The 27,538-nt window shown below is 47.7% G+C and overlaps 1 protein-coding gene across 1 annotated transcript in view; it reads left to right on the top strand.

Annotated features, from left to right (window-relative positions):
• The window catches only part of LOC119465109 (WD repeat and HMG-box DNA-binding protein 1-like), a 546,382-nt gene that overhangs the window by 327,216 nt on the left and 191,628 nt on the right, over nt 1-27,538 (top strand). The window contains exon 10 of the mRNA XM_037725912.2: nt 16,970-17,127. Within this exon, the coding sequence (XP_037581840.1) occupies nt 16,970-17,127 (158 nt within the window). The remainder of the gene's footprint in view (nt 1-16,969; nt 17,128-27,538) is intronic.

Here is a 27,538-nt window from a genome sequence, read left to right as displayed (position 1 = left end):
TTTTCATGCTAGAGTGGGTTTGTCCAAATATAAAAATCTGCATAATTGTCATCTTAAGTTGCAAGGATAGGTCAGTTACTCGTTTTGCCTTGCAAAAAGAACTCCAAGCATCCAATAGAGTGCAGAAACATGCAAATATGAATTACAAACCTATGCAATTTCTAACTATAATTTTTCATATTAGGACATCGATCCATCCATGTCCTAACTTATGTCCTAGGCATGCGCATTTATGTACAGCCAGTGGACGATCAAAACAGGATGTCCCCTGTTGTCCAGAGGACATCCGAACTGGATATGGACATTCCTTGTACGTCCTATGGACGTCCGTGCTGGATATCCTGATGTATGGACATTCGGACTTGTGGCGGACGTCCCACGGATATCCGTGGTTACCTGGGATGCTCGGGCTCTGCGAGGTGAAGAGGTTTTGCGCGCTATGAGAGCGAGCGAGAGAGAGAGACGCATTCACGGAGCGGGTCTCCTGGAACGCGGTGTCGGCATTGGATCGCGGTGTCGGTGTTGCAACGCAGTGACGGCCGTAAGTCCGAGACGCTCGCGAAAAGAAATTATCATCATGAGTAATAAGATTCACTTCCGGAAAATTCTGGGCTACGATCGCACAGCTACGCTGTTTCAAGCGTTGCGCGGCCGAGTGCAAGGTTAAGCGTTTTTTTCTGTTAAATATTTGAATATGTGTTTCGATTTCTCGTGGTACTAATTAATGTCCGCCTCTTCGAATAACCCACCTCAATGATAAGAATTGTGCTACCTGCTAGAGGCGTTTTTTAAAAATTCCGTAAAACTTAAAAATGAACACCCTGCACATAAATAACCAAGGCCCAAGAACCGATCGTTGGGGCACTCCGGAGGCAACATAGGTGAATTGTAGACGTTAGCAGCAACGTATTGCGTGCGATTAACGGAAAAAAAGTTGTCGCAGTTTCACCCGAAAGGCGAAGCATCAATTGCGATAGCAAATTTGTAGAAAGCTATATGGAGTAAGGATAGTAGTTTTATCAGCTGTACAAACTTGGACATGCAGCAACACCGGCAACACACAGAACTGTTGTCGACGCCGTCGGCGTTTTGCCCGCGTTCGCACAAAATGCGTGCGGCGTTGGTGACTGTTGCTTGAGCCTCTGGGGGCGGCTCGGAGGTTGTCGACGAAATCAGAACGGGACACTTGTCGAGCAGCGTCGGAAGTCTTTACCACCTGCTCGCCTCACAACGTTTTATATAAATAGGCATTTTGTGCCGCAGCGAAACGTCGCCTCCCTTCCACCCCCCCCCCCCCCCCCCACGGCCTTTCGCGTGTCTGAAGAAGTCGCGGTTGCTCTACATATATGGTGATTGTAAAGGAGGAAAGAGACGCTTAATTCTGCAGCCCTTAAGGGAGCACGGCGCAGAACGCGCGTTTGTTCTCCGCCGTGCGTTCACTCCCCGTGAAAGCGCGCGTCCCTCGCACCCTTTCACTCGCACATACAGCGTTCGGCGCGCGGCGACAATTTTATCGCCTTTGACGTCATACGGAAGCTCACGGCGACGGCAACGACGACGGCGACGCCGACGGCAGAAATCTGCTTTGGAGTGTCCATATAATTGCTATCGCAATAAAATTGTCGCTGTTTGACCCGAAAGGCGAAGCATCAATTGCGATAGCAAATTAGAGAGCTATACGGAGTAAGGATAGTAGTTTTATCAGCTGTATAAACTTGGACATGCAGCAGCACCAGCAACGCGCAGAACTGTTGTCGACGCCGTCGGCGTTTTGCCCACGTTCGCCCTGAACGCGCGCGGCGGTTTTATATAAATATGCATTTCGTGCCGCAGCTAAACGTCGCCTCCCCTCCCTCTCTCCCTCCCGTCCCCCCACAGCCTTTCGCGCGACGGAAAAGGTCGCGTTTGCTCTCTATATATGGAAAGGAGAAAAGAGACGCTTAATTCTGCAGCCCTTGAGGGAGCACGGCGCAGAACGCGCGTTTGCTCTTCGACGTGCGTTTGCTCCCTGTGAAAGCGCGCGTCCCTCGCGCCCTTTCACTCGCACATACAGCGTCCGGAGCGCGGCGACGATTTCATCGCCGTTGACGTCATACGGAACCTCACGCGACGCCGACTGCAGAAATCCGCTTTGGAGTGTCCATTGCTATCGCAATAAAAAAAAAAACATTCGCTATAAGATTAGCATCAATATCAAAATGGGTTAGTTTGTGGATTAGAAGTTTGTGACAGACTTTATCGAATGCTTTTGCAAAGTCGAGCCGACCGTTGCCGAGTCGACCAAAGCAGGAATTTTGTGTCTGTTTATTGAAATAAAATCACCAGCCCTTCCCCTATCGAGAAAACGGGGGTAGGACATTAGGGACACTTTACTTTAGACAACCAATAATCATAGTTACCTAGGGGACCGGCGTAAAGACACATAAAGCCTGACAAAGCGCCGATCACCCGCTTACACACACATGAGTAACTTTCATACATAAAATATGAACATGAGTTGGAAAAGAAAGCACATCGTGATTCTATACATACGCAAACATTAAAAAGTACCTTATACACAGCTATACATAAGAAAAAAAATCACCGCGTATCCACGAAGTGAATGATGATGAGTGGACGAAGCACCGGAGATCATTAGCCCCCTAGCGGACTCCATGCAAACCAGAGCTACGGACGACGGGCGACGACAAGGGAGGGACAAGGCTTGGCCCTAAGGTGCTTCGCCCCTAAAAGAAAGAGACAGGTGTAGTATATGCAAGATACGTAAGAGAAGGAAGTTAGTGATGTGAAGTTAGCTTGGGATTTTTAGAAGGTAGGCATGCGTCTTCTTTTTACAGCGTAAGCTGTTATGGCCTCATTCAAATAGCCGTTTCGATTCGCGTTGTTGTCTGCCGCCGCGTAACCGTTGTCGCCCGAAATGCGAAAAAAAGTACCGGGTCTCCGCCGGGATCGAGCCCAGGCCCGCTGCGTGGTAGTCGGATACTTTACCACTGAGCCATACTAGCGCTTGCTATCAGCGTCAGAAAAAGGCCATATAAACGCGCCCTAGGCAGGTGCAGAGGACCTGAGCCTCCGCCAGTATGGTGGCGCCATTTAGTCAAAGGTGCCTGCAAAAGCCGCATGCACAGGCGCAGATGACGAGATGCGATTCAGACGAGGCGCGCAATAAACGTGATCCCGATGTGAGATGTGCGCCACGTATTCTCGGTATCTCTTCGGTGCACGTTATGGCGTCTCCTCGCAAGGTACGCACCGCTGATGAAGAAGCGAATTGTAGAGCTACGTGCGCGGCTACAACTAGGCATCATCGGGCTCAGGAGACTGCTGTGCAGAGAGCATTACAAACCGCAGTTCCCCGTCGATGCCGGGAGGACAGTTGAGATCGAGAGACTTTGCCGTGGACCCCCGCAGGGGCGTCTGCGTCAGCAGGCGTTTGGTGAGTTGCGCCACCACGTACCTGTGCACACGAGGGTTGGACCCTCCCGCGTGTAGCCGTGCGTGGCTTAGCCGTGCCTGGGGAAAAGAGGATCCTGGGGGTTGAGCCGATGCCGGGTCTCGGACCTTCATGACCCCTCGGCTGAGGCAACACACCTCTTTGGCCTCCGCTTCACGTAGACGGCACCCCTGGACTGACCCACCCAGAGGAAATCCTTAGTCGCCTTTTCCTGTCCTTCTCTTCAATCTTCGTCTTTCTCCCTCACTTTTAATCTTTCCTGTCTTCTTTTCTCTTCCATTTACTTCTAACTTTCCTGGCGGCGAGGGTTAACCTTGTGTGTCATAACCACCCTTGGTTATACGTATTTGGTTATAGCGGGAACGTACAGCTGGCGTTTGTGGGACTTGTGTTTACAGGTCCTACATCGTCCCCTTGTTGGGCTCCATGGTGGGTGGCTGGCGTTCCTGCCGAATGAATATTCTTTTTATGGCTTGGTCCTTCCCCGCTTTACCCGATCGCCCCCAGAAAAGGGGGCGCACCGAGGAAGTGTTGCAGTTTTTTGGACGAGAAAAAGAAAATTTTCCGAGATACCATGTAATACATTCCCAGAAACCACAAAAGACCAAGAATTATGTCACCTTTCGTAGTTGCAAAATCCCTGACGGAAACCTTTGGTGTAGGCTATAAAGTGTCTAAGGTGGCGAGCGGTGATCTCCTTCTGGAGCTCCATGACATGAAGCAATATGAAAATCTGCCTAAGCTAGTGTCATTCGGGAACATCCCGGTGACAGTTACCCCACATCGTACTATGAACACAATTCGAGGTGTCGTGTCCGATGATGACCTGATGGAACTGACTGAAGCCGAACTTCTAGAGGGTTGGAATGATCAGAATGTGATCAATGTCAAAAGAATTAAAATGAGGTGCGACGGAAAAGAGATCAATACCAAACACCTAGTACTCACATTTGGTTCAAGCAACCTGCCCGATACTATCGAGACAGGGTATATGAAGCTCAGGGTTAGGCCTTATATCCCAAATCCTCTGCGATGCTTTAAGTGCCAACGATTTGGCCACAGTTCTCAGAACTGCCGTGGCCGCCTCACCTGTGCCAAATGTGCCCACGAACATCCATCCGAATCCTGTGAAAACGCTCTACACCGTGTAAACTTCGATGGGGAGCATGCCGCATACTCGCGGTCCTGCCCGTCTTGGAAAAGAGAGAAAGAAATCGTGACGATTAAAGTAAAAGAGAATCTATCATTCAAGGAAGCACGAAGGCGGGTGTCGTATCTGCCAAAGAACAGCTTTGCTGAAGTGGCGCGTCAGGGGGCAGCGTCACAACAGCCACCGGCTGCTGTCCAGCTCACGCGTAGTGAGCCGCCAGCGTTGCCATCCGCCCCCTCGGCGGCTGCAGCTAGCGCTGCTCCGCCATCTCAGAACAAGGGGCCATCGACCTCCGGGCTGGTGGCCTCTAGGGTCCCACCTCTTGAGGCGAGACCCTCAAGAAGAACACACCGCTCGCAAGAGCGGATGCCCAGTGCCTCAGGAGAGGCGATGGACACAACCTCCAGCCAAGCGGCGCACCAGCGCCTATGGAGCGGCGGGCGTTTCTCGACCGCTCCAAAAAAGAGAAACTGCGCATAACGGGGCCTGAGAAGGGCTCTGTAGTCTAAGGTATTGCACACGTAAGCACACAGCACAACACTCCTTTTAATATGGGCACTCAAATAGTTCACTGGAACGTCAGAGGTCTCCTCCAAAATCTTGACGACGTTAAAGAACTCCTCCGCATGTTTAGTGCCAGGGTGCTGTGTGTTCAGGAAACACACCTCAAACATACACAAACAAATTTCCTCACACAGTATGCTATTTTTCGCAAAGACCGCGATGACACTGTTGTGTCATCCGGCGGTGTTGCTGACAGAGGCTGATAGTTGACAGAGGTGTTGCCTGTCGGGAAATAAAACTTCGTACGCCCCTGGAGGCAGTTGCTATCCAAGGGGTGCTGTTTGACAAGCTAGTCACTATCAGTTCTATATACATACCTCCAAGTTATCAAATTAATAAAACCGAATTTCAAAACTACATAGATGAACTTCCGGCTCCATACATAGTTGTCGGAGATTTAAACGCACATAACTCATTGTGGGGAGACTCTCGTTGCGATGCGAGAGGTCGCCTAATCGAAAACTTCCTCTTTTTCTCAGGAGCATGTATACTTAATGAGAAAGAGCCAACATACTACAATGTGGCGCATAATACATACTCCTCCATAGATTTAACTATAGTATCGAGCACACTAATGCCGTACCTAGAGTGGTCCGTTCTTAAGAACCCTTTTGGGAGCGACCACTTCCCTATTATATTAAACTTAACAAAACAAGATATAAGCTCACCACACATTCCCCGATGGAAGGTTGACACAGCTAAATGGGAACGTTTCCGAGAACTTACGTATTTAAGCACGGATGATATTGCATCCTTTAATATAGAAGACGCTGTGGCGTATATTACAGGCTTTATAATCGACGCTGCCACGAAATGCATCCGTCAAACTAATGGACTAGCGAATAAACGTCGCATCCCGTGGTGGAATGAAGAATTTAAACAAGCACGGAAAAACAAAAACAAAGCTTGGGGACGACTTCGCGACTCTCCAACCGCCGAAAACTTGATTAGTTTCAAACAAATAAAGTCCCAGGCTAGAAGAACACGTCGACGTGCTAAAAGGGAGAGTTCGGAGAAGTATATCTCCAGTATAAATTCTTACACGGATGAGACGAAAGTGTGGAATCGAGTAAATAAATTAAAAAGCCGGGAGGTACACGCACTCCCCTTAGTAAGTACTCAAGGACAGAGCCTGGAAGATCAGGCTGGTTGTCTGGGCGAACACTTTGGATATATCACCAGTGCGTCCCACTACACACAAGCATTTCTGAGAGTCAAAGAACGCGAAGAGCGACAGCCCCTAAAACGTAAAGGTTCATCAATTGAGGTCTACAACTATCCATTTACTCTAACTAAACAGAAAGCATCTCTCGCTTGCTGCAATAACTCTGCGCCAGGCGGTGATCGTCTCATATATGAAATGATTAAGCACCTGAATCCTGAAGCGCTGAAAACACTCCTGTATCTTTTCAATGTCATGTGGGCGCATGGATATATCCCGTCCTCATGGAAGGAAGCTATAGTCATTCCAGTGCTTAAACAAGGCAAAGACCCGTCCCTAGCCAGCAGCTACAGGCCAATAGCGCTAACAAGCTGTCTGTGCAAACTATTTGAAAGAATGATCAACAGGCGCTTAATCTGTTTCCTTGAAAATAACAAATTACTAGACCCCTTTCAATGTGGTTTCAGGGAAGGTATGTCCACAACAGACCACCTTGTTCGCATTGAGTCTTATATCAGGGATGCATTTATACATAAACAGATGTCTTTCAGTGTTTCTTGACCTAGAGAAAGCTTACAATACAACATGGCGCTACGGCATTCTCCGGGATCTCTCTGCGATGGGTGTCCGTGGCAACATGTTAAACACAATCGAAAGTTACCTATCGAATCGCACATTCCGGGTGTGATATGATGATTTATTAGACGTCTCACGCAATCGAGGCAGTCCACGAACGCTGATGGTGCGCACAGCGACAGACGCAAGAGCACTTCTTCCTCTTATTCACAATGGCCCCCGGGAGAGAAGATGAGCCATCCTGGCGACCTACGGCGTAGGTAGGATCAGGGGGTCATAGTATGGCTTTAGTCGGCTGACATGAACCGTGTCACGTCCGCGATGTCTAAGGTCGTGTGATTACGTCACAGGCTCGACAACGTAGTTGACAGCCGAGGTGCGGTTGATGACGCGGTAGGGACCATCATAGCGTGCAAGAAGTTTGGTTGAAAGGCCAGGGCTGTGAGGTGGGATCCACAACCAAACAAGGGAACCAGGCGTAAAATGTGGTGTAGGCACGTTACTGTCATGCCGCAGCTTTTGGCGACCTTGGGCGGCGGTCGTAAGGGTACGGGCGAGCTGCCTACAGTCTTCTGCGTATTTGGCGGCTTCAGACATTGGCGTGCATTCAGAAGCGTCGGGTCGGTATGGGAGCAGGGTGTCCATTGTACACGAGGGCTCGCGGCCATATAACAGAAAGAATGGCGAAAAGCCAGTGGTAGCTTGTGTGGCGGTATTATAGGCATACGTGACGAACGGCAAAACAGTGTCCCAGTTACTGTGGTCCGAGGCAACGTACATGGTCAACATGTCACCGAGTGTGCGGTTGAACCTCTCTGTCAAGCCGTTCGTTTGCGGGTGGTAGGCGGTAGACTTGCGGTGAACGATGCTGCATGCAGCGAGAAGGGCTTGTATTACTTCGGACAGGAACACACGCCCCCGGTCGCTGAGCAGTTCGCGTGGTGCTCCATGTCGAAGAACGAAGTTCCGCAAGATGAAGAAGGCAACGTCACGCGCAGAAGCCGCCGGAAGTGCGGCAGTCTCGGCGTAGCGCGTCAAGTGGTCGACGCCTACAATTATCCATCGGTTACCCGAGGAACTGTAGGGAAGTGGCCCGTATAGGTCTATGCCGACGCGATCAAATGGCCGGGCCGGGCAGGGGAGCGGCTGTAACTCGCCAGGAGGGCGCTGTTGAATTTTACGCCTTTGGCACGCCCTGCAAGCGCGTACATACTGGCGCACGAAGTGATACATGCCCTGCCAGTAGAAACGCTGCCTCAGCCGAGTGTACGTTTTCAGAACGCCGGCGTGACCATTATGAGGAGCCGCATGGAAATAAGCGCATATGTCAGTACGCATGTGTCGTGGTATCACAAGCAGCCATTTGCGACCATCAGGCAAATAATTTCTGCGGTAAAGGACGTTGTCGTGGACAGCAAAGTGAGCGGCTTGGCGACGAAGTGTTCGAGAAGAGGGTGTGACGGATGGATCGTGGAGGAAATTCAGCATAGTTGAAAGCAGGGGATCCTTACGCTGCTCAGCCGGCATATCAGCGACGTTGATCGTCGACATGGATGCGAAGGGCGTTGACAATGAAGCCACATCGAAAGGTAGCGGTGATCGGGACAGCGCATCGGCGTCGGAGTGCTTTCTGCCCGATCGGTAGACAACGCGGATGTTATATTCTTGTAAGCGAAGTGCCCAGCGGCCGAGGCGACCTGACGGATCTTTCAGCGAGGACAGCCAGCAAAGGGCGTGGTGGTCGGTAACAATGTCAAAAGGGCGACCACATAGGTACGGACGAAATTTGACGAGAGCCCAAATAATGGCCAAGCACTCTTTCTCTGTGACAGAGTAGTTGGCTTCTGCCTTCTTTAAAGTGCGACTCGCATATGCGACGACGTACTCGTCGTAGCCGTCTTTCCGTTGCGCTAGGACTGCACCAAGTCCGATGCCACTGGCGTCCGTGTGTAGCTCTGTGGGCGCTGTCGGATCGTAGTGTCGAAGAATCGGCGGCGAAGTAAGTAGACGACGTAGTTGCTTGAAGGCGTCGTCACACGAAGATGACCACGCGGAGATGCCGCTGCTAGCCGTAAGCAAATTGGTCAGTGGTGCGATAATAGTGGCAAAATTGCGCACAAAACGCCGAAAGTAAGAGCAGAGCCCTATAAAGCTGCGGAGTGCCTTAAGAGTAGTGGGCATCGGAAACTCTGCGACCGCGCGAAGCTTGGCTGGGTCAGGAAGTACACCATCCTTCGAAACAACGTGTCCCAATATTGTTAACTTGCGGGCAGCAAAACGGCACTTTTTGATGTTGAATTGGAGGCCGGCAGAGGTGAGACACGTCAGGATCTCACGCAAGCGAACGTTGGTGCGTCGGGAAATCGGGCGAAAACACGACAATATCATCGAGATAGCATAGACATGTTTTCCACTTGTAGTTACGAAGGATAGTGTCCATCATACGCTCGAAAGTTGCGGGCGCGTTGCAGAGCCCGAATGGCATTACGGTAAATTCATACAAGCCGTCGGGCGTGACGAAAGCGGTCCTCTCACAGTCGTCTTCAGCCATCGGCACTTGCCAATAGCCGGAGCGAAGATCCAAAGATGAGAAGTACTCCGCGCCTTGTAGGGAGTCGAGGGCGTCATCTATCCGAGGCAGCGGATAGACATCTTTACGAGTTATCTTATTGAGCCGACGGTAATCCACACAGAAGCGTATTGAGCCGTCCTTCTTGCGTACTAATACTACAGGAGACGCCCAAGGACTCTGGGAAGGCCGAATGACGCCACGATGCAGCATATCGTCGACTTGCTCGGTAATTATTTGTCGCTTGGCTGCTGACACGCGGTATGGCCGCTGGCGTAATGGTGGATGGGAACCAGTGTGGATGCTGTGAGTGACGGTCGCCGTACGTCCCAGGGATGGTTGGTCGCAATCAAACGACGAGCGAAAATTCTGAAGAAGCGCGAGGACTTGCTGGCGGTACGCAGGTGGCAGATCGGCGTCCAAGGCAGATTCAAGAACGTCTGACGACGACGACGACGACGACAATGATGATGATGATGATGATGCGCACAGCAATGAAGAAGTGAGGGCGTCGAGCTCATAACAGGCCGTGTCGTCGGAAGTATCGAGAACGTGAAGCGGGTTAAGGGGCTGAACACGACTAAGGGATTCTCCACGCAGTAAGGTCACAGGGGATTGAAGCGGGTTACACACAAGCATAGTGGATAATCCAGATACAGTGTTGAGGACGGCAAATGGTAGAGGTAGAGCCTTGCGACGTAGAAAAATATGCGATGGGGTAAAATGCACCGTAGCGTCTGGCGCGGCGGAGCAAGATACGGGCACAAGAACCGACATTTCGGGTGGTATGTTCGTATCGGAGACAACTGTGAGCTTGGCGGCTTTACTTTCAGAAGGGTCAGGCAGCGAGGCTTCGGAAAGCGGGAAAAGCGCCACTTCGGCCCGAGCACAGTCGATGATGGCACGATGGTGAGACAAGAAGTCCCAGCCAAGAATGATGTCATGTGAGCATGAAGGAAGCACGAAAAATTCAACAACATAAACAACGTCGGCAATGAGCACTCTTGCGGTACATTGAGCGAGTGGTGCTATATGCTGCGCACTCGCGGTACGCAGTAGTAAACCAGACAACGGCGTGGTGACCTTGCGAAGCTTACGACAAAGCTTTTCGTCCATAACAGAAACCGCAGCCCCAGTATCAATAAGCGCAATTGTGGCGGTTCCTTCAACCAAAACGTCCAGTAAATTGCGTGGCGACTGTGCAGGCCTTGTAGAAGTCGCGAAGCTGGCAGTTCGTGCCTGCAGAACTGCAGCAACTAGTTTCCCTCGCTAGGTGACTGGCGACAACGTAAGGGGGAAAGCGAGCGACGACGTGGTGACGGAGAACGATGGTTGCCGAAAGGGCGTCGAGAAGACGGCGGATACTCTGGGTCGGGATGCATGGAATGGCCGGTAGCATCGTGGGAATATCCATACCCAGGCGTTGAGACTGCAGGGTTAGTAGGTGGCATGCGACGATGGCAGAAGCGCGCGACATGGCCGGCGAAACCGCAAGCGAAACATATGGGTCGGTTGTCGCGTGTGCGCCAAGGGTTCTGAACTTGGCTTCGAGGCGGAATAGGAGGTGACACGGGAGTTGGCACTGCTTGAGGTCGCACTGTCGCAGGAAATGCGAATGTCGGCGGCGCAGGTCGCGCTGTGACTGCGGCATAGGTCAGAGGTGCCGCCACGGGAGGACATGGTTAAGCCAAAGGTAGCGAGTCGGCAAGTTCCTCGCGAATGGCTCTCCTAATGGGAGCAGCCAGAGATGTGTCAGGCTGTAGGGGTCGATCGCTGAGAGGCAGCATAGACAGTTGGCGCGCCACCTCCTCACGAATAAAATCCTTAATCTGAACGGAGAGTGAGGATTCTGGCGAGGAGTTGGAGGGAAGCGTGAGGCCCGAGAGAGAGTGGCCGGGTGCAACAGCGCTGCGCGCAAGGACCCTCTGGCGACGCAGCTCATCGAAGCTCTGGCAAAGAGTGACGACAGCTGCGACAGATGAAGGGTTTCGCGCGAGAAGCATTTGAAATGCGTCGTCCTCGATGCCTTTGAGGATGCGCTTCACCTTGTCCTCTTCACTCATGGTAGAATCGACGCGGGCGCAAATATCGACGACATCCTCTATGTAGCTGGTGTACGTCTCGCCGGGCTGTTGAGCGCGCTGGCGTAGACGCTGTTCAGCACGGAGATTTCGTAAAGCTGGGCGGATGAAGACTTCCGTGAATGCTGCCTTGAAAGCGGACCAGGTTTGGAGGTCCCGCTCATGATTGCGGAACCGGAGGTTCGCAACGTCAGCAAGATAGAAGATGACGGAACGTAACTTCGTCGAGTCATCCCACTTGTTATTCTCACTGACGCGCTCATAGGTAGAGAGCCAATCTTCCACGTCAGTCTCACCGGCTCCGCTGAAGACGGGGGGGTCCCGCTGCCGCTGGACGGCGCCGCAAATGATGGGCGCGGCGGAAGCTGCTGGCGGATTGTCGGTAGGCTCGAGCATGGTAGCGGCTGAAGCAGTCGGCAACGTTCGGCTGCGAAGTTCCAGGGTGAGGTCGGGGATTGCAGCACCTTCCACCAAATGTGATATCATGATTTATTAGACATCTCACGCAATCGAGGCAGTCCACGAACGCTGATGGTGCGCACAGCGACAGACGCAAGAGCACTTCTTCCTCTTCTTCACTACACGCGTAAGAGTGGGTAACGCTCTTTCTAAGTCATTCACCCAAGAGACCGGTGTGCCACAAGGGGGCGTGCTTAGTTGCACACTATTTATCGTAAAAATGAGTTCCCTGCACACAGTCATCCCACGTACTATGTTTTATTCTGTTTATGTCGACGATGTGCAGATAGCCTTCAAGTCATGCAATGTTGCCATCTGCAAACGACAAGTGCAGCTTGTAATAAACAAATTGTCCAAATGGGCAGATTAAAATGGTTTTAAGGTGAATCCCCAGAAGAGCACTTGCGTACTCTTTACTAACAAGAGAGGCGTAACGCCAGTCCCAAGTATTGCAATCAAAGGAGATGCGCTCTCGGTGAGCAGCGAGCATAAGTTTCTAGGCATTGTTTTAGATTCGAAGCTTACATTTATTCCTCATATTAAGTATCTGAGGGCCAAATGCCTGAAGACAATGAACCTTTTAAAGCTTCTGTCGCGTACGACTTGGAATAGTGATCGAAAGTGTCTGCTGAACCTCTATAAAAGTCTTGTCCGCTCACGCCTCGATTACGGAGCTATAGTGTATAATTGCGCAACGCCAAGTGCATTAAAAATACTAGACCCCGTTCACCATCGGGGTAACCGCCTTGCGACCGGTGCTTTCAGGACAAGTCCAATCCAGAGCCTCTACGTAGAGTCAAATCAGTGGTCACTTCATCTGCAGCGGTCATACAGCAGTTTTACATATTTTCTGAAAGTACAAGCAAACAATGAACATCCCTCTTATTCCACCATAAACGATATGACCGCTGCCACACTCTTCCATAACCGACCTGCAGCGAGGAAACCGTTCTCTTTGCGTGTGAGGAATCGTAGTGAGGAAATGGGTGTTCCGCTGCTTGAACAATGTCCTATGGCTCCAGCGAAACGGTTGCCGCCGTGGCACTGGCAACTCATAGAGTGTGACACATCGTTCGTAGAGGTCACTAAACACGCGCCAGAGGCACACATTAAAATGCATTTCTTAGAACTCCAATATAAATATTCGTGTACACAGTTTTACACAGAAGGTTCCAAGTCACGCAGCCGTCGGCCCATCCTTTTCGGAATCCGGTGCACTCCACCCGGAAACGAGTATCTTTACGGCTGAGGCCTATGCACTATTGTCGGCTGTGAATCATATAAGGGCATCAAAACTTCAAAAAGCAATTATATTTTAAGACTCCCTAAGCGTGGTGAAAGCTCTGATGTCACTCTGCAAAAACAAAAATCCTGTACTTACTGAGCTCTATTCCAGTTTATGCAGAGCGTATATATATAACCAGCATGTGACTATATGCTGGGTGCCTGGCCATAGAAGCATTGAGGGTAATGTGCTTGCAGACCAGTTGGCCACATCAACTACATCGCAAGCTATTAATCCTGCGGCTACTATTCCTCCCGCAGATCTGAAGCCTTTTCTGCGAAGAAAACTGCGAGACCACTGGCAGCGCTTGTGGGACGCTGAAAGAAATAATGAGCTTCACTTGATAAAACCACAGTTAGGTTTCTGGCCACCCGTAATGAAAACACGACGAACTGATGTCCTGTTCTGTCGTCTAAGAATAGGACATACATATGGCACCCACAATTTTCTGCTTACTGGTGATGAACCACCAACCTGTGGTAGATGTGGTGAGAGGCTGACCGCCCTCCATGTCCTCGTGGAGTGCCGGGAAGCTGAAAGAGAGAGAAAGAAATATTTTCCTCAAGCGTACCGATATCATGTCCCGCTTCACCCCATTATGTTTCTTGTCGAAGAGCCGATTTTTAATGCCAAAGCAGTCGTCGATTTTTTTAACGATGTGGTCCTGCATGTTATTGGCCCAACTAGTTCGTAGCGCATCCTCTCTCCAGAGGATGCCGCTTTGATAGTTTTTTATGGTACATGCCTCCAGGCCCTTGTGGTTCAGGGGCTCTGTTTGGGCAGTAGTGCTTCTTGCCAATTACTGCATCTTAAATATTTTAAATATCGTGTCATTACCTCTCAATGCATTCTTCATTTCATAGTACACCTCGTGTCATTGCCATGATTTTAGTACATGTATATTTTACGCACTTTACAGCGATTATTTTAGGCCCTTTTACAGCCACGCTTCATCTACTTCTCAGAATTCATCGCTCCACTGCACACTCACAAACACTGGCATGGCGCTCTTTGGCCATAACTGGCCCTTGCGCCATAAAACACCACACATCATCATCATCATCATCAGAATTTGCCGTGAAGACCCTGTTGTGCGTGGTGCCGAAATTTCTACTCTTAAGCCGCTCCACCAGCTTACGCTGTGACTGTGCTGCGTGTGCCGCGCAGGCCTGTGACTTTTTCTCAAGACATGAATGGAAGAGCTTTCTTCAAAAAATGTCATTACTGTGAGGTGCTCGTTAAGGAAATCACAAATTTGGTTTGTTAATTTTTGTCTACCGTAGTTTCTTGTAAATCATATTTCTTGTAAATCATATCTCGTAAGTTGTAGCTACGATCTTTCTCGAGAAATTTGTTTAAAAATTCTATAATTTTCAAAAGAGCTCTTCTGCCTTGCGCGAAAAGTTGGGATGGCCGTTACTTTAAATCAGGCGAAAATATATGTGACTCTCTTGCTTTCATAATGTTCTCAACAATAACACTGGCATTCAAAAGAGAAATACATAAAGGAGCCCAGCTACATTTCCGCCGGGACTGACCACCAACTAAAGGCACGCGAATACAGTTGCCGGATAAATGCATTCAAATATAGCTTTTTTCGACGAACTGTGCATGACTGGAACGGTCTACCTGCACGAATTGCTACTGCCCCTCCCACATCCTTTATAACGGCGTTACAGAACCACGTGTTAATATGAGCGCAATATTGCTTGTCTTTGTATATTTTATAACGATGTTAGCCCAGATTACTATACTGAGATGTTCTTCTTTTGTGTGTGCGTGACATGCTTGTTCGTTCATCTTTGTACATTGTTTTTGTTTTTGCTTTTCACTGAAATAGTGCATACGTATTTTATACATGCTTGTTCATGTTTGTATAATAGTTCTTGTTTTTGCTTTTTATTGAAATAGTGCATGGTACTTTAGATGCTGCATCATTTGCCTAACGTATAGTATATGTCTCTTGTTATTTATTTCTGATGTTCCCTCCTACAATAATGCCCTAGATGGCACTGTAGGTATTGTATGTATAAATGTAGAGTCAGGTTTAACTTGTTGATATACAACCATAGCTAATTTTTATATCGAATATTATTAGTTATTAGCAGTTCATGCTTTTTGAAAAGTGGCGCTGTATGTGAATGGAGGGGCAGCAGTTCAGTTAAACGCAGAGCTCTTCTCTGTAACTAATTTAAATAGCTGAGGTTCGTTTTTGTGGTTGTCCCCCATATAAGAAGGCAGTAGTGAGAATGTAAATCTATTGTGTGGTTAGCCAGACTGGTAATACATAGCGTAACGTGCACAGTATGCCAACTGCTCGGGATGTGTTTTTTCGTAAATAGTTGACGCGAACAGACCAGTCTAAATTTGCTAAAGAACACACCAAGGAAGTTGTGTGACGTAACGCGATCAATCGGCTGTCCCCGAAAACTAATAATCTTTTAGCTTGTGTATATCCTATTACGGGGTCTAGTTACAATATATTTAGTTTGTTTAGTGTTTAAATTTAACCTATTTGCCCTTAGCCAGGTAGATAGATTTTCTAACCACAGGTTGCCCTGCGACTTAAAGACGTCAATATCTGGCGCCAAGAAAAATACGTTGGTGTCGTAAGCGTACAAAATAATGTCAGGTGTTAGGGGTATGTTTGCTAAGTCATTAATATATATAATAAATAGTAGAGGGCCAAGGATGGACCCTTCGCATGTAATTTCACTGAAGTGAGATTTCGCATTGCCAATGTTAGTGCATTGTACACGATTTTCTACGTAACTTTTTACGATGTCTAAAGGTATTCCTCTAACACCATATCTGGATAGTTTGATCAGTAGAATGTACATAATCGAAGGCTTTTTTTCTAAGTCTATAAGCGAAGCTTCTCGTGTGTCTATCTGACCTTCGTGGTCATTTTCTTTGTCTTTCTTTCTTTCCCTCTGTCTATTTATCTTTATTTCTCACTCTTTCTTTCTCTCTCTTTCTCTGTGATTGTTAAACACGAAAATGTTTAACAATGCGCAGAAACACTGTCGATGAAATCGAGATTTCTATAGGCGCGAAAGAGTTGAACATCCTTCCTTTCATATCCACTAGAATTGACTAACAAAAAAGTTTATGTTCCTGGTTGTTAGACTGTAACTTATTAACGTGCACTTTTACCTAGAACAGTGTCATTAGACTCAGCTACCAGGAGCAGCTATACGGATACAACGCAGTTTGCGGGTTTTCTGAATAACATGCATAAATTTGGTTGAATGTGTTCTTCAGTTTGTGCTCCATTTGTTTTTCTGTTTGGCGTATTCTAGATTCGGCGTTTGTACGTCCTACGCGTGTTTTTTCAGTCTCTTTTGTTTGTTATTGCTTTGTCACAGCTCTACTCCTTTTGTACAAATCAGTCGATTGGTTTATGTTTACTATTTTATCTACTATCTGAATCTAACCTTTAGTTTATAATATGGGGCTCCCCTCTGTAATGTGCAAACACTGCGGGCTAAGTAAATAAACGGTAGCCAGCTCTCGGAGCATCACGTGCTATACAATAGCCACGCACACGTGATCCTTCTCCTGCCGCGCCGGCGAGGTAGAAGCAGTAGGTCACATCCTGCTGCCGATGTGCGGACGGCGCGCGAATTTCGCATACACTGGCCTTAACGTGCATGAATACCTGTGCAGTCCGCCCTCAAACGCCGGCAAGTGTTGGTGGCAGCGGAACTTGCGAGCCAAATGCGCTCACCATCGCTGGCCAAGCAAGCAGCTGCCATCGCAGGACAGCAACACCTGCCTAGCCTGGTTGAGTGGATCGGCAAGCTGCCCACAGCCGAACGTCTTAGGTGAGCATCGCGTATGATGTAAGCATTGAATTTTCAGATCATGAGATATTATGTCATCACCATTTATCAACGTGCGCACATATTCTTTTTTGGTTATCTTATAGTATGCTTATTATGCCTATTCATTCGCCGTAGCGTTGATACATTGTATACGCCGTCTCATACACTACTTACATTGTTGTGAAAGCTGTTTCTTGCAGAAATTTCTCTAGACAGTCTATACAAATCATTACATTTGTTTATAAGGCATGTAGAATTTCTTTTGATAAATGATATACACTTGTAGATCGTCTGGAAAGAGCTGGTATTACACCAACACATATAAACTGAGGAAACCCGCCCGAATACGTACACTTTTGGTTGACCTACTTTTGGGTATATTGAGGCCATATGCGAAAGTCAATTTTTTTACTGCAATTGTTTTCTTTTTCTTGTTGCGTCGTGATTTTACGATGCTATTCTTTATGTCTGAAATATATGTAGAAATTCGAGCGACAACATAACTAAGAATGTTTCCATGACTCCCAGTGCTCTTAAAAAAATGTCGCAGTTTCGCCCAAAAGGCGAAGCATCAATTGCGATAGCAAATTCGTAGAGAGCTATTCGGAGTAGGGATAGTAGAGTAGTTTTATCGGCCGCATAAACTTGGACACATTCGCTTTCTAACTGAATTGACAAGCGTGGTGTCATCGCGCACAAGCCAACATGAATAGATCACACTGAATGACCGCAGACAACGGCTGTCAAAACGCTGGCGCGGCCGCTGCAGCGGGCGAAGAATCGTGCGGTCTATCGCTTCAACGGAAACTGAGCGGCGAATGGACAGCGCATAAAGGTCAGAGCCGTGTGGAGACACGGCCGGGCTCGACTGGCGCGCGCGCTCGCTCGCTTCTTAAGAAGCGAGTGCGCGCGCCAGTCGAGCCCGGTCTTGGTGGAGATAAAGAGACGGTGCGGGCGACGGCCACCACAGCCAGTGCAAACGCATTTGTTGGCAGAGTAGAAGCTGCTCCCCCCGTCCCTCCCGCGCTGCCTCCCCGCTTTTTTTTTGGCTTTCGCGTGGGAGATTGCGTTGCCAGTTCTCCTTGCACTGGGTTGCAAGATAAGCATTTGGTGCCGTAGCACAGCGTCGCCCCGCCTCCCTCCCCCCCCCCCCCCATACCCCCACGGCCTTTAGGGCGACAATCGCGTTTGCTTTCCGCCGTGCGTTGGCTCTCCGTGATAGGGCGCGTCCCCCGCGCGCTTTTACTCGTACGGCGCGCGGCGACGATTTTATCGCCCTTGGAATCTATACGGAACCTGACGGCGACGGCGACGACGACGCCGACGGCAGAAATACCGTTGAAGTGTCCATATAATTGCTATCGCAATAAATGTCGCAGTTTTGCCCAAAAGGCGTGATGACGTGAGCAAAGTGTTAGGAAAATACGTGAAGTAAGGTTAAAAATTCTTTAAACTCTATAATTGAAAATGACTGGCCTTACAGCGTCATTACATTTACTTGTAATCCATCGTCATCCAGGGATTCCGCCTGTCATACAGACATAGCTGTCGTGCCCCCATGAATCCATAAATTGCGCTACCGCAAAAATATAATAAAATTAATAAATAAACATGTGCCGAGGTGTTGATGGCCCGTTTGATCCTTGAAGATTTGATTTTGCCTCTTTGCATGGGAACAGAACGTCTCTAGCTGAGCTGGAAATTCTAGAAACCCAAATGGTAGCGGGGCTGCAGACCAGAACCAGGGCGGTCCGTGGATCGGGAGCGAAGCAAAGCGTGCCGGAGGGTGCATCCCTCTCGCGCGGAGGTCGCTTAGCCGGGCGAGGTGCTCGGTTGGCGTCTTAAGTCGGGAAGTAAATGTGAGTGTGTGTAGGGGAAGCGGCACTATTTTGTGCAGCCCTTGATGCAGCTCATCTCAGCGTATTGGGGGAGGGGAGGGGAGGGTCGAAACTTAGGCGAGTTGGTAACGATACATATTGAAGGTCTTCACAGCGCTCTTAGCATGAGGGAAAGAGTGCTCGTTCACTCTCCCTCTTTCTAAGTATCTCAGTGCTGCAAAGCTGGCCAGCCTCACCTCAGACAGTGATGTGATGACGGTGACTGGGAGAAATTCTGTGAGTGAGGTCAGCGTAATGTTGACATGATACTCGTACGGCAGTTTGAGGTTGAGTGTGTTCGGATGCTTGACGAGCTCCTGTTTTGAGGTCAAAAATTTTCACGGCTGCTCAGGTCCTCCTGAATGGTCATGTGAGAGCGGTAAGGGCCCCGTGTCGCAAAAAAACCGGTCCCATCATCGTTTGGCGCCAAATCGCTCCGAACCACAACCACGCGGGCACTAAATACTTCTGTTACAACTAAAGTTCCTTACACATTTTCTTACATTCTTTACAAAGTTATCTCTCGGAACTTTGAGAATGACAGCCCATAAAGAAATGTCATCAAACACTGACAGCTATGTCCAGAAAAACGCGAGAGATAGGAGCGTTGTTGCGGAAAGACAGCGAGGGTTCTGTGCATAATTTTCATGTTCGTCAACAGATCTGCGTGTGCAGAAACTCAGCTCCCGAATTTGATGCAAAATCGCTTCATTCTATGCAAAAGCTTATACCTCCCATCACTTGCATTCTCATTAGATTAGTTATCAATAGGCATCATTTTCACAATCAGTAGACTCTCAGGTAGACAATATGGGTTTCTCAAAGATTTTCCGCTGTGCAACCCGCGTCGGACACGCTCGCACCCCCCTCTCTTTGTTGTCGTTTCAAGCGCTTGCGTGCCTCGTTTCCTTCTGCTCTCCCGGCCTGGTGGTCCCGTCGCGCGTGTCTCGTTTTCTCCGACTCCCTGATGTGGCGGTAATCTTCCACGCGAATTAACGCGAATGTATGCCGCTGAAGAACGCCAACATTATACTTATCCATAAGAAGGGAGATGTTAAAGAATTGAAGAATTACAGACCCTTTAGCTTGCTTTCAGTATTATATAAAGTATTCAGCAAGATAATTTCCAATAGAATCAGGGCAACACTTGACTTCAGCCAACCAAGAGAACAGGCTGGCTTCATCAATCAGATAATCGAGAACTCTGCGGAGTAGAATCAACCTTTCTATATGGCTTTCATAGATTATGAAAAGGCATTTGATTCAGTAGAGATACCAGCAGTCATAGAGGCATTGCGTAATTAAAGAGTACAGGAGGCATACGTGAATTATTTTAGCAAATATCTACAAGGATTCCACAGCTACCTTGGTTCTCCACAAGAAAAGTAGAAAGTTACCTATCAAGAAAGGGGTCACGCAAGGAGACACAATCTCTCCAATGCTATTCACTGCATGATTAGAAGAAGTATTCAAGCTCTTAGACTGGGAAGGCTTAGGAGAGAGGGTCGACGGCGAATATCTCAGCAACCTTCGGTTTGCAGATGACGTTGTCCTATTCAGCAACAATGGAGACGAATTACAACAAATGATTGTTGTAATTAATCGAGAAAGTGTAAGAATTGGGTTGAAGATGAATATGCAGAAGACAAAGAGAGTGTTCAATAGCCTGGCAATGGAACAAGAATTCAGGATCGCCAGTCAGCCTCTAGAATCTGTAAAGGAATATGTTTATCTAGGTCAATTACTCACAGGGGACCCTGATCACGAGAAGCAAATTTACAGAAAAATAAAGTTGGGTTGGAGTGCGTATGGCAGGCATTACCAAATCCTGACTGGGAGCTTACCACTGTCGTTGAAAAGAAAACTGTACAATCATTGCATTCTACCGGTGCTAACATATGGGGCAGAAAATTGGAGGTTAACAAAGAAGCTCGAGAACAAGTTAAGGACCGCACAAAGAGCGATGGAACGAAAAATCTTAGGAGTAACGTTAAGACACAGGAAGACAGCGGTGTGGATCAGAGAACAAACGGGGATAGACGATATTCTAGTTGACATTAAGCGGAAGAAGTGTAGCTGCTGGGCAGGGAATGTAATGCGTAGGATTGATAACCGGTAGACCATTAGGGTTACAGAATGGATACCAAGAGAAGGGAAGCGCAGTCGAGGTCGGCAGAAAACCAGATGGGATGATGAAGTTAGCAAATTTGCAGGCGCAACTTGGAATACGCTAGCGCAAGAAAGGGGTAATTGGAGATCACAGGGAGAGTCCTGCAGTGGACATAAATATAGGCTGATGATGATGCCGCTGATCAAAGTAATGTGTGTGTGCGTTTGTCTTCCTTTGGGATGAGCGCCGTCGCCACTCGGGAGAAATACAATTTGCTCATTCTTTTGATGAAAAATCTGTGTCACCGCTATGTCGTGTGCTAAACTGCTTCGCTGGTAATTCACAGCAGTGGAATGGCGCTTGACATAGTTCGCGCGCCATGAATTTCGGGAGCCACGCACAGGCTTCGCGGCCGCCAGATGGCACTTCTTATCGAAGCTCGAAACAGAGCACTGTGGGGCCACAATACGTATGAGGTGGTGCGTGGAATCTGGAAAGGAGTAATGGTGCCAGCGCTAGCATTCGCAAACGCCATTATATGCTTAAAATCGGATATATTGGCGGGTTTGGAAGTTAACCAAAGATCAGTAGGCCGGTTGGCTTTGGGAGCACACGGTAATACGACAAATGAGGCAGTGCAGGGTGACATGGGTTGGGCCTCTTTTGAAGTCAGAGAAGCACAGAACAAAATTAGTTTTATAGAAAGGCTCAGGAACATGGATGAAAATAAATGGGCGGCTAAAGTGCACAAGTATCTCTACATGAAAAGCGTGGACACAGAATGGAGGAAGAGGTCAAGGAAGTTGGCAACCAAGTACAGGATAATCGAAACTGTAAATAGACAGCCAGGGGTCATCAGAAAGAATGTGAGAGAAATAGAGACCGTGAATTGGATACAAAGAATGGAAACAAAAAGCACAATGAAGATTTACAAGAATGAGAAGAAATAAATTAGAAGGGAAAAACTGTATGCTAACACAAAGGGCAGTGCCTTGCTATTTGAGGCTCGAGCCGGTTGCCTAAGGACGAAAACATATCGGAAGAAATATTCGGAATTAGATGAGACATGTGTATGCTGCAGTAAAGATCCAGAGACCACTCAGCACATCCTAATGGAATGCGACGGGATCCACCCAGCGAGAACCGTAGGTAACGTGCAACTCCCAGAAGCGCTTGGGTTTAAAGTGGAAGGAAACATAAACAGATCAGCCGTAGAGATCAGCAAGAGACGATTAGAGTACTGGTGGAAAAAAAGCAGGGAAAAGATGGATACGACCTGATCTCTTACAATCATAGGCAGCGGTACAAGGTAAATGTTTGAAAAATAAAAATAAATCAGAGGTATACAAAAATGCTAGATAAAGAACATGTATAGTATACCTGATTAAATCGAGCAGGCTAGGCGACTATTTGTCGCCGCCCCGTTTCAAAGGGGATGCCAATAAATCATCATCATCATCATCATCATCGACAAGGAGTCCCGCCTCATCATCACTCGTTGCTTCGAAGGCGGCAATATGCTGTGTCGCTGTAGTGATTGCCGTTGTGAGATGGGTTAATTCTGCCGAAACTTTTACAGAAGGCACGCAAAAACAGATTGTTTGTTTCTCTCAATATATGGCGATTTATAATATTAACACTCTAAACAAAATACAGATTTCAGAAGAACTTGAGTTTTATCTAGTTGGTATTTACTGCATGACATGTTGACCGCTACTCAAGGACAGAGAAACACAATACGACAACACGGGCGTCGTTTTATGTTTCTCTTTCTCTGTCCTTGATTCCTTGATTAGCGGTCAACATGTCATGTAAAATACAGACATACGTAGTGGGAAAGCGCCATGCTGCGGAACGCGCATTTCGAACGGCAGCAATGTTTTTTTTTTTCCTTTTCAGTCTGTTATGTGCGCGAGCAAACAAATGTATATTTTGCTATTTCAGCAGGAATGTAGACGACAACAAATGCGATTTACTCAGCGACCGTCACCAGAGGGTCGCCGAAATTACCACTATCTGTTACGCACCAGACCAGTAGTTTATTTAAACCGCAGAATACTTTACCATATCGTGTTTCTATGAGACACCGGTCTCAATGAGATGGTTTAGTTTGTCAACTGTTGTGGTATGTTTTAAATATGTTGTGTGTCTTAGATGTAGACGGTACATATAAATTCATTTATCTACATACGCATTTGGAATAGCATGCTAGGCCTGCTGCCAGACAAACTTCTCCATGCCTCTCTCTCACATTTTTTACAGCTGGAACCTCGTACTGAAGGAACTTTTTCATGAAGAATTATACATGTTTAATTTGCTGTGTTGTTGCTTTGAGCCACCTGTATCAGAGGACAAGATTACGTGAGTTTATGCAAGGCTAACATGTTAGACATTCAATGTCCGACCACAAGCTTAAAAAATGATGTGGTTGAAAATCTGCCCTCAACTTCAATAATGAGGTTTAGGTGAGGTCAAAGTGAGGTCTACGGTGTCTGCGGTGGTCGCTGGAAGTTGAGGTGGGGTCTCTACAATAAAAGTAATGGATGGCGTTGAATGAAGTTGTCAAATCTGATTGGACGATGAGGTCGTTAGCGCACATTTGGTGCGCTGTGAGCACCATGAAGAGAGGAGTTAGTGGGGATCAAAGCACCAGAAACGCATCAAGGCTGGTGAAAGAGACACACGATCTGATTTTTTAGCGCGGCATTTGGGTAGCACGGGCTTAATCACGTGAACCCAAACATCTCGCGCATGGAAAGACGGTGAGAATGAAGCGAACAACTTTTCTGGCGTGCCCTCGCATGCTTGACGTCGCAAGCGCAGCATATCACATTACCCCCAGTACATGGCATTTGGATTTGCTCTTCGCATTTGCAGTTTATACGAAACAGGTAGACGACGGCGAAAACGAGTCTGTATACTTGCTAGCGCAATCAAAGCATGCTGTCATGCCCGCACAGACAAGCATGAACAAGTCTCATTCGATGACCGTAAGCACTTGTGGCAACAACTACCTTGATCAGGATCGCTGTTAGCAGGGAGAGAATGCTCTATCGCATCGCAGTAATAGACAGTTTTAGTTTAGCGTACGCTATACCATTGCGTACGCTATAAAATAGCGGGTCGTCACTGCGCATGCGCAGAATGCTATACGACCTATAGCGTATAACGTACGCACGCTATTTCTCAGATTTAGCGTTACCGTCTTTGCGGGGTTTGCGTAGTCTACGTAAAACATGGCGGCGGTCCCCTCTGCCCGCTTTGAATTGAATTTGGCGTGGCTTTTGTAGAATTCGCTACGTTCTTAGCAAATGACTGCGTAAACGGCTTTCGCTTAGTCTCAGGCCGCTTCGACGACAGTGTATTATGGATAACCTTGCGGAGTTTTCGAGATAGCGCTTCTCGTTTCAAACGACACTAAGCCTAACGAAGGCAACCGATGATGATGATGATGATTTATTGACATTCCCTTTGAAACGGGGCGGCGACAAATAGTCACCTAGCCTGCTTGATTTAATCAGGTATACTATACATGTTCTTTATCTAGCATTTTTGTATACTTCTCATTATTATTTTTCTTTTTAAAAAATTTACATTGTGCCGCTGCCTATGATTTTAAGAGATGAGGTCGTATCCATCTTTTCCCTGCTTTTTTTCCACCAGTGCTCCAATCGTCTCTTGCTGATCTCTACGGCTGATCTGTTCATGTTTCCTTCCAGTTTGAAACCAAGCGCTTCTGGGAGTTGCACGTTACCTACGGTTCTCGCTGCGTGGATCCCTTCGCGTTCCATCAGGATGTGCTGAGTGGTTTCTGGATCTTTACTGCAGCATGCACATGTCTCATCTAGTTCCGAATATTTGTTCCGATATGTTGTCGTCCTTAGGCAACCGGCTCGAGCCTCAAATAGCAAGGCACTGCCCTTTGTGTTATCGTACAGATTTTCCCTTCTAATTTCTTTCTTCCCATTCTTGTAAATCTCCATTGTCCTTTTTGTTTCCATTCTTTGCATCCAATTCACGGTCTCTATTTCTCTCACTTTCTTTCTGATGACTCCTGGTTGTCTAATTGCAGTTTCGATTATCCTGTACTTGGTTGCGTTATCCTGTACTTGGCTGTACTTGGTTGCTTGACCTCTTCCTCCATTCTGTGTCTACGCTTTTCATGTAGAGATACTTGTGCACTTCAGCCGCCCATTTATTTTCATCCATGTTCCTGAGCCTTTCTTCAAAACTAATTTTGCTCTGTGCTTCTCTGACTTCAAAAGAGGCCCAACCCATGTCACCCTGCACTGCCTCATTTGTGGTATTACCGTGTGCTCCCAAAGCCAACCGGCCTACTGATCTTTGGTTAACTTCCAAACCCGCCAATATATCCGATTTTAAGCATATAATGGCATTTGCGAATGTTAGCACTGGCACCATTACTCCTTTCCAGATTCCACGCACCACCTCATACTTATTGTGGCCCCACAGTACTCTGTGTTTCATTATTGCTGCATTCCGCTTCCCCTTTATTTTCAGATTATCTTGGTGGTTGTTTGAGTAATTCTTTCTTTCGTTTATGTGTACGCCGAGGTACTTATATTGCTTCACTATGGGTATTACTTGCTGTTGAATTGACACCACGAAGTTACTCGTGTGTTCATTAAAGATCATAATTCCTGATTTCTCTGTGCTAAACTTAAGGCCTAGATTTGTCGCTGCATTCCCACAGATATTCTCAAGTATCTGTAAATCTTTTTATATGGACACTCAAAAGCAGATTTCTGCCGTCGGCGTCGCCTTCGCCGTCGCCGTGAGGTTCCGTATGACGTCAATGGAGATGAAATCGTCACCGCGCGCCGAACGCTGTATGTGCGAGTGAAAGGGCGCGAGGGGCGCGCGCTTTCACGGGGAGTGAAGGCACGGTGGAGAACAAACGCGCGTTCTGCGCTGTGCTCCCTTAAGGGCTGCAGAAGTAGGCGTCTCTTTCCTCCTTTACAATCACCATATATGTAGAGCAAACGCGCCTTCTTCCGACGCGCGAGAGGCCGTGGGAGAGGGGAGGGAGGCGACTTTTAGCTGCGGCACCAAGTGCCTGTTTATATCAGAGGCTCCGGCAACAGTCACCAACGCCGCACGCATTTTGAGCGAACGCGGGCAAAACGCCGACGGCGTCGACAACAGTTCTGCGTGTTGCCGGTGCTGCATGTCCAAGTTTATACAGCTGATAAAGCTAATATCATTACTCTGTATAGGTCTCTACAAATTTGCTATCGCAATTGATGCTTCGCCTTTTAGGTGAAACTGCGACAACTTTTTATTGTTAACCTATTTATTAACCGATGATGATGATGATGATGATTTATTGGCATCCCCTTTGAAACGGGGCGGCGACAAATAGTCACCTAGCCTGCTTGATTTAATCAGGTATATTATACATGTTCTTTATCCATGCATCATTTTTGTATACCTCTCATTATCTTTATTTTTCAAAAATTTACCTTGTACCGCTGTCTATGATTTTAAGAGATCAGGTCGTATCCATCTTTTCCCTGCTTTTTTTCCACCAGTACTCTAATCGTCTCTTGCTGATCTCTACGGCTGATCTGTTATGTTTCCTTCCACTTTAAACCCAAGCGCTTCTGAGAGTTGCACGTTACCTACGGTTCTCGCTGGGTGGGTCCCGTCGCATTCCATTAGGATGTGCTGAGTGGTCTCTGGATCTTTAGCGCAGCACACACATGTCTCATCTAGTTCCGAATATTTGTTCCGATACGTTTTCGTCCTTAGGCAACCGGCTCGAGCCTCAAATAGCAAGGCACTGCCCTTTGTGTTATCGTACAGATTTTCCCTTCTAATTTCTTTCTTCTCATTCTTGTAAATCTCCATTGTCCTTTTCGTTTCCATTCTTTGCATCCAATTCACGGGCTCTATTTCTCTCACTTTCTTTCTGATGACCCCTGGTTGTCTATTTACAGTTTCGATTATCCTGTACTTGGTTGCCAACTTCCTTGACCTCTTCCTCCATTCTGTGTCCACGCTTTTCATGTAGAGATACTTGTGCACTTTAGCCGCCCATTTATTTTCATCCATGTTCCTGAGCCTTTCTTCAAAACTAATTTTGCTTTGTGCTTCTCTGACTTCAAAAGAGGTCCAACCCATGTCACCCTGCACTGCCTCATTTGTTGTATAACCGTGTGCTCCCAAAGCCAACCGGCCTACTGATCTTTGGTTAACTTCCAAACCCGCCAATATATCCGATTTTAAGCATATAATGGCATTTGCGAATGTTAGCGCTGGCACCATTACTCCTTTCCAGATTCCACGCACCACCTCATACTTATTGTGGCCCCACAGTGCTCTGTGTTTCATTATTGCTGCATTCCGCTTCCCCTTTATTTTCAGATTATCTTGGTGGTTGCTTGAGTAATTCTTTCCTTCG

Source organism: Dermacentor silvarum, chromosome 9 (assembly GCF_013339745.2).
Source record: "Dermacentor silvarum isolate Dsil-2018 chromosome 9, BIME_Dsil_1.4, whole genome shotgun sequence".
NCBI lineage: Eukaryota > Metazoa > Arthropoda > Arachnida > Ixodida > Ixodidae > Dermacentor > Dermacentor silvarum.
Note: the sequence above shows the minus strand (reverse complement) of the source record. Positions and strands in the feature narration are given on the sequence as shown.